This window comes from Coptis chinensis, chromosome 5, assembly GCF_015680905.1.
Source record: "Coptis chinensis isolate HL-2020 chromosome 5, ASM1568090v1, whole genome shotgun sequence".
Classification (NCBI taxonomy): Eukaryota; Viridiplantae; Streptophyta; class Magnoliopsida; order Ranunculales; family Ranunculaceae; genus Coptis; species Coptis chinensis.
The window spans coordinates 31,298,041-31,306,325 of NC_141460.1; the positions used below are offsets into that span (position 1 = coordinate 31,298,041).

Genomic DNA, 8,285 nt, shown 5'->3' on the forward strand with positions numbered 1-8,285 from the left:
AAGTCATATTTGATGACAATCAACCTGTTTACATGTCATGATATAATAAACTCAAACACCAAGCAAAAATGTTTAAACATTCTCATATCATCGATATGTCAAAAAACAAGAGTTTACAAGTCATAAATATAGCAAATAAAACAAGAGTTTACAAGAAGTTATACATCATAAAACACGACTAAGAAGAACATCACTCAGGATTATTAGGATTTGCAATAAGGATATCTGCAATTTGAGATCATAAATTGACCATCTTAGTGCTTAATCTTGTGGCCTAAAAACTTGCTCAACACCATAAATTGTTTCTGGGTCTACTGGAATCTGATTATTCACAGGAAGTTCCTCATTACCATATGCTTAGAATAACACATCATTGAGGGCAACTCTATGAAGGAAGTTATGAAGAGCCATACAAGCAATGATTATGTTCCTCTGAATTGGAAACTTATACCCTAGTATCTTGCTTAAAATCAGGGAACCTAGCTTTCAAAACTCCAAAGCTCCTCTCAATCACATTCCTTAGTTTTGAATGGCAATGGTTAAACTTCTCCTCCTTAGTCCTAGCACGACTCCCAGGACGTCTATAGTCAGCAAGCCAATATCTTATACCAGTAATAAGTTTGTAGATAAAATTACAATAAAAAAAAGTCTACACACTTACCACGAGGAGGTAATGGAAACCTGAAAGCTGGATTCCCCACTAAAGTAGTTAACACCCTAGCATCATGGGCAGTCCCCTCCCATCCAACCACATCATATATGAATTTCATGTCAAAGTCACAAATTACCAACACATTTTGACAACAATCTTTTCGACCTCTGCCTCTATAAGGGGTCTGTTTACTAGGAGGACCAACTGCATCAATGAGAGTGCCATCTAATACTCCAACAACCCATTTAAATGCTCCTTCTCTAAGTTCTTTATAACTTTTAAGTTCTCCAACTGAGGCATCCCAAGATGGTGGTACAATCATCTCTTTGGAAAACACAATCATAGCTTTCAATACTTCATGAAAGTACTTGTGAATTGTTTCTCCAGAATGTTGGAATAACCAACTTACATGTGTCATACGAGTGTTATGACTAAGTGTTAACAAGAACATCATCATTTTCTCTTCCAAAGGTAGGTTCTTGACTATTGCCCAAGTGCCCTCTCTCTCAAAAATGACTACACAATGCTTGAAAAGATTCTTTCAACATCCTAAAAGATTGGAAAATTGGGTTTTGATGGGCCATTCAAAGTCTCCCTAACTAAATCTGATCCACTACATGAGGAAATGCACATCTTGTGACAGACTCTCCTTGGGAGTGTATTTCTTCTTGCATGTTTAAGCAATCTCACTAATGCTATAAGACTCACCAACAAGGATAACTTAAAATAATCCATATATACCTACATATAACAAGGATAACCATTTCAATGTATCCATTACATTGCATTCGGTGCAAACTAATTAAAAAATAGTTTATGCATTTCAAATGTAGTTTAACATACTAGAACTTCGCATAATTATGAGTGTGTGAGCACTTAGGTTGATAGTGGAGCAAGCATCAGGAACACTAAAGCAATCATCTTAACCATAATGTACATCAGCAATTTATCATGAAAAGTGCACTTCCATTATCGTACAAAATATAAAATGGCATGGTTCTATGTCAAGTTCAAACGTAGGCTTCCTTTGCTAATATTCCATATTTGATTTATTGATCTATTTCATCCTAAACTAAACACATTCTTATCAATCAGTCGACAACAACCCAAAATTAAAATAAAGAGAGAACCATTCAGCAGCAAACCTAAAAGCAAGTACTAAAAGAAAATAAATAAATCAATAAATATCCAAATCAATTAGTCGGCAGCAAACTGGCCATAACAATCAATAAAAAGAAATTGAAACAATAGCATACAATGCAACAACAATAATGCAAGTGCTAGTGAGAGAGAGTGCGAGTGCGAATTCAATAATGAACAGAGTCCATTAATACTAGCATAATCTAAGAGACAACTCGCTAATTTAATCAATGCCAATTAAGTTTCTATTGACAGTGGCGGCAATAGTTTCACACTTTATCGCAGTTGTGGCAGCAGCACCAAGGCGCTCGGTCAATATCAGAGATGGAGCTCATGATTGGTGGCGGCAACAGCTGCTTGTTGGTTTAGGAAGAATGAAGAAGGGATAACGAGGGCAAGGGGTAGTGTGCTTGGGGAGTTTGTGCCTTTTCCCAACATACAAGTCTTACAGAATTGTAGTAGATCTAATGTTGGTACTGACATAAATCATGCCTCTTATAAGAGATTTCTAGTAGAATGCCTCTTATAAGAGGCAAAAAATGAACCAAAAATATGTCCCAAATCACTGGTCCACGTGTCTTATAAGAGGTTATAAAACCTCTGGGTCTTATAAGAGGCAAAAACAAATGGCCCCTATGTTGGTAAACTGTTAGAGATACATTATGTTGGCTTATGGGATATTTATATTATCTTACTAGTAACCATTAAGGAAAATAAAATAACATATTCAATTAAGTACTAATTGAACACAATGCACTGCTTCCTACACTTGATACATAAGTACCCAGTCTATTAATATGTATTAAACCATACTCAATGCAGTCTTTCCTGTGTTGTGTGATTGTGTCTAGTAGATACTGTTTCAGCAAGTTTTGCCAAAACACACTAGTTGGGTCGGAAGTGATCTTTTCGGAACAGAATGTGAAGGGGATGGTTGTTGGTGAGAGTTGAGACTGGACTTTGGTTTGAAGTTGCCTACGTACCCAAATGTTGTATTACTTTGGGATCAAGTCTCAATTGCGCAGTTCTGGAAAATGACCAATGTTGGATTTTATATGTCGGATTGGTGATAGTTACTTCTTCATTCTCCAATATTCCAATTGTGGGATGAAATTGGAGAACTTGTTGGAGTACCGTCACAGGATCTGAAGTTGATGGAAGTGAATCTTGAATTTGGACAAAGTTATGGAAGTTGTGGAAGTTGATTGATTCGATCAAACAACTTCCTCGCAAATGTTCAAGACACGTGTTTAATTGAATAGACTTTACATTATGTGGGTTTTTAGGCTATAAATTGAATCTGAGCATGGGCTCTGAGTGTGCCGTTTTTGGGTTCTGAGCATGGGATTTATTGTAGTTAAGCTCTGAGCATGAGCTTTTTGGGCTCTGAGCATGGGCTTTATTATAGATAAGCTATGAGTATGGGCTCTGAGCATGGGCTTTATTATAGTTAAGCTCTGATGGGCTTTTTGGGCTTTGAGCATGGGCTTTATTGTAGATAAGCTATGAGCATGGGCTCTGAGCGTGGGTTTGTATTGAATTGGGCTTTTATTGAGCCACATTTATGGGGGCCGGTACAGATACTGCCCCATACTCACATTTGTAAAACATACCAACTCTCTATAATGATCTTGTCCATGGTTTTCAAATAAGCCAAATGACTGTAAGGAACAATTCATCTTTGCCATAGAGTCATAATCAAGTAAGCGGAGCAAATGTTTTTGAGAGGGGTGGGGGGGTACGTGGCCTAAAATGTAGTTTGGTTTAGATATTTCTACACTTGTTAAGTCGTTAGTGTTTGCAGATTGAACTGTAATGGATCTATTGATAGCGTAAGTTGAAATGAGTTCCCCATGTATTTTAACTGTGAAATGATAATGGTCAATGATTGAAGAAACATCAATTCAACTTATACATAATGGGAAACTTAAACTTACTTACATAAGTTCGTAGAAAAACAACTAGAACTCAACAAATGGACAATTAGACAAACACCAATAGATGTGATAGATAAATAGAGGGGTTTCCTGATTAAGTTTGTTAACCTGTTAGAGAAATACTATGTTGTCTTACAGTATAGTTATATTGTGTTAAAAGGAAACCTTAAGGAAAGGACATGACATGTTTAATTAAGTACTAATTGAACATAATGCAGTGCTTCCTGCAAGTCCAACACAATGACTCTATATTTCTGTAAGCAAGGGATAAACAAAGGTCACAGGTTTATAAAGTGCAGAAGTCAACCTAGATGCGGCGCTTTCAAATGGATTGATCTCCCGGATGAAGAAAGCCATGAAGCCAGCCATCAAACAACTAAAACTAGGTAAGAAAAGGTCACAGAAGGAGGGAAGGTGAAGGTAACAGTGGAGGGGAACTATACCTCCAAAATTACCATTGAAGGGACTGTTTCAAATATTTCAGCACTTGTCAAGTCTTTAGGGTTTGCCGATTGAACTATAATAGATCTACTGATAGCATAAGTTGAAATGAGTGAACATTTTGGATGTATTTTAACTGTAATTGATGTAGTTTAACTATAAAATGATAATGGGTAATGATTCAAGAAACATGAATTCAGCTTAAACATAATGGGAAACTTACACACAATTACAAAAGTTCATAGAAAAACAACAAGAACTCAACAAAGGGACAATTACAAATAGGTGTTTCCAGTTATGTAAGTTACTCTATTAGAGATACACTGTGTTGTCTTCATACATAGTTATGTTGTTGTGTATTTAACCATTGACTAAAGGACATAACATGTTTAATAAGTAATAATTTCACATAACCATAACACAATGCAGTGCTTCCTGCAGTTGATACATAATAAGTACCCAGTCTATTAAAACATACTGACTAACAGGAAAGAAATAATTACATATATAAATGATTAGTTAAATTGGGTTTCGGCAAAGTCTGACATGAATGGGAAAATGGAGTGAATGCCATTTGCTGGGATTACTTGATCTGCTAGGACCTTCTTCTCCCTGAAACTATACCATATGATCTTGTTATACCAACTGAAAACTCCAATGTCTGATGGCAGTAGGTCGACAAAGTTTGAATGGCGAAAACTTTCATACAATATAAACATCCTCGATTCACTCCCCACATAGTTCTCGTACCACTGTAAAACCCGGAGTTCTAATATTTCAGTGTCGGTGACTTCCTCACCCCAAGAAGAGAACATAATAGATATGGAGCCATCATAGGGAAACAACGTGTACGACTTCGGTGGACATTGAGTCTCCAGTAGCCTAATCCTTATCCATTGCTCACGTCGAACGTTAAAAACTAATATTCCCGCAGCCCAAAGAGACCAATGAAGATTTCCTTTTGCAACAACTCCAGCATTCCTTTTAAGGAGTTCATCATTAAAAGACAACTCTAGGTCCTCCAACCTTCTCCATTGGTTAACTTAGGAATCAAACAATTCAACGTGATAGATGATACATTTCTTCAATTTGTTGTCCCTTGAAGGCCTTACAATGTTGTGGTTGGGTACTGAGAGCCTAACTATAGTGAATCGCAAAGGTTCCACAGAGTTAACCACCATTCCCACACATTCTGTGAAGAATCTGTTCCTAGGATTATTTAGGCGATGAAGGTTTCTAGTCATTGGTTTGCATACATAGAACTTTTGGTTTTTTTTCGTAAGGTGTTCAAGAGAACAATACCTTCCATTGACAAGGCAAAGACCGATGTGCCATCAGGTTTGAAGTCCAAAGTTGTGCCTAGAATTGGTGGGTTGTTTACAATGCTGGATGCCAAAGATATCCTGGATTCCCATTTGTATTCTGTATTTATGATGTAACCAAGAAAAGATCCCATCAGCAATGCATAGTCCTTAGTGAAGGAACTTGAACTTGTAAAGGATGCCCATTTTTGGCAGACAAACATTGTTTTTTTGAGAACTGGAAGTGGAGTACATTTGACTATCTCTTCAGAAGTTTCATCTGGCATTTCCATGTTGTTGTTGTTGATGTTGTTGATGTTGTTGGTGTTGTTGCTGTTGTGGTTGTTGGTGCTGGTGTTGGTGTTGGTGTTGGTGTTGGTGGAGTTGTTCTTGTTTTTTTTGGATACAGATGAAGAAGATCCTTCTATTGTTGTTCTGTTCAGGTGGGTTTGATATCAAGTGTGTAGTTTTTAGGTTTGATATCCTCTCAATGCTTACAAGTTTCCCAATAAATGGAAATGAATGCTTTTAATCTTGGGAGACGTTTAGTCTTTCAGAAAACCATTTATTGAAGAACTGAAAGGTCGTGACTTATTTATAAAGTGAATCTAACAACCTAATTAATAAAAGAAACAAAGATCTATGGTGATCACTTTAACCATAGTTGGAAAACACAATGTTGTATAGGTGAAGTATGTTGTTATATAAGGAACGTTGTGTCTTTAGAGTTATCTAATTTGAATAACGATTCTAGGCTTAGATTCTAACCATAAAGATAACACATAAATTGATGTTACACTCTTTCCTACTGTATGGAATCCTAATGGTCTATATGACAGCTATGTTGTCATATCATTTAGGTGTGTGTTCAGGGCAATCTAATTTGAAATTTGAATCTAACCGCCTAATGAACTTCTAAAACATTTGCTTCTCAAATTGACTACAGGATGGTATACATAATGTCTAAACCAGAATCTATGTTGTCATATCACGCACGTGTCATCTTCGGGATGCACTAATTTGAAATTTGAATCTAACCAACTAATTAACACAATCACATTTGTTCCTCATTATGACTAGAGGATGGTATACATATACATAATCTATGCTGTCACATCAGCAATATTTCGTCTTCAGGGTGCTCTAATTTCAAATTTGAATCTAACTACCTAATTATAACCTTGGGAAATGGTGCTTCTCTCTTGCCACTAGATAATTGTACACTTACTGGATTATATGGATGTTGCATTGTCATACTTGGTACGTTTCATGTTCTTTGTGTTCTAATTTTTAATTTGAATTTGACCGCCTAATTAACACAAAATCGTTGGTTCTCCATTCCGACAACAAGATGGTGTACATAATGTCATGTAAGGACTTTAAGTTTCCCTATTAGAAACATGTTTTGTTCATGCATGGTGCTTTATTACAACATCTAATTTTAAGTTCCAAATATAAATACAGATATATATTACTAGTTATACTGAGTTAGGCCAAAGTGAGTTTCGCCAAAGTTTGACATGAATGGTAGAATGGAGTGAACGCCAATTGTTGGGATTTTTTATTCTGATAACACCTCCTTGTCCTTGAAACTGTACCATATGATCCTGTTGTTCCAACTGAAAACTCCAACTTCTGTTGATAGTAAGTCAACAAATTTCGGATGACGGTAACATTCATACAATTTGTCCAACAAATACTTCCTCGGTTCACTCCACAACCTGTTCTCGTATTGATGTTATACCTTCAGTTCTAATATTTTAGTAGTAATGTTGTCCTCACCCCAGTAGGAGAACATAACAGCAATCGTGCCATCGAAGCGAAAAAGTTTGTAGGACTTGGTCGGGGATTCGGTTTGCGGTAACATAATCTTTGTCCATTGTTGCCAGCCAATGTTAAATACCAATATGCCTTCTTCATAAAGATACCAATGGAGACATCCCTTTGCATCCACCCCGGGTTGCCTGTTTATGTGTTCAGCATTAAAGGACAATGCCAAGTCGTTCAACCTTTGCCAATTGAATGTTTGTGAATCAAATAATTCAACATGGTGAATGATTGAAAATTCCTTCTTGTTGTCTCGTCTTTGTCTAACAGTGTTGTAGTTGGGTTTTGAGATCCTAACTATAGTGAAACTTAAAGGTGCCATGGATTTCACCGACATTCCCACACATTGAGTGAAGAATTTGATCCTAGGATTATTCAAGCGACACACTTGTCTAGTCGTCGATTTGCACACATAAATTTTTTGGTCTTTCTCGTGTGGGGTGTTCAAGAGAACTATACCTTCCAATGAAGACGCAATTGCCGACATACCATACGGTTTGAAGTCCATAGTTGGGGTTGGAATTGCGGGGTTGTGGCCAATGCTGGAGGCAAAAGATATTATTGATTCCCATCTTCTTTCCGTGTCTATCATGTATCCCAGAAATGATCTTGTCTTCAACGCGTGCTCCTTTCTGAAGGAACTTGAATTTGTAAAGGTTTTCCATTTTCGAGAGACAAACTTAGCCTTTTTAAGAAATGGAAGTGGAGCATGTTTGACAATTTCTACACAAAGGTCATGCGGCATGTTGTATCCTTGGCTATGGTAGTCACCATTCGAAGAAAAGACCACCATTGTAAGTTTCTGGTTGATGGTGTTTTTGAAATGGTGAACTTATGTGACTTTTCAGGACCTACTTCTCTATGTTACTGGTTTTATAACCGTGGTATTCGCTCTATGGGGCGGTTAGAAATAGCCAAATAATTTGGATAACTGTATTTCATCAGTACTCTAACTGTATATCAATTCAAAAACCGTTTGACACTATT

At 36.8% G+C, this 8,285-nt stretch overlaps 1 protein-coding gene across 1 annotated transcript; it reads right to left on the bottom strand.

The window, feature by feature from the left end:
• Window positions 1-261: 261 nt before the first annotated feature.
• LOC147497298 (uncharacterized) lies at window positions 262-1,109 on the bottom strand. Its single transcript, XM_086562834.1, has 3 exons — window positions 682-1,109; window positions 452-581; window positions 262-321 (listed from the first exon to the last, which is right to left on the bottom strand). The coding sequence occupies exons 1-3, from the start codon at window positions 1,107-1,109 to the stop codon at window positions 262-264; spliced, it is 618 nt and encodes a 205-aa protein (XP_086418960.1).
• Between the last annotated feature and the right edge of the window lie 7,176 nt (window positions 1,110-8,285).

Excerpts from the sequence above, each read along its gene's own strand:
- LOC147497298 (XM_086562834.1), bottom strand. The coding sequence starts at position 1,109 with ATGATGATGTTCTTGTTAACACTTAGTCATAACACTCGTATGACACAT. Across the intron at positions 582-681 it reads GTGGGGAATCCAGCTTTCAG|ACGTCCTGGGAGTCGTGCTA; the intron begins GTTTCCATTACC and ends TGCTGACTATAG. Across the intron at positions 322-451 it reads ATTTTAAGCAAGATACTAGG|ATTCCAGTAGACCCAGAAAC; the intron begins GTATAAGTTTCC and ends GTGAATAATCAG.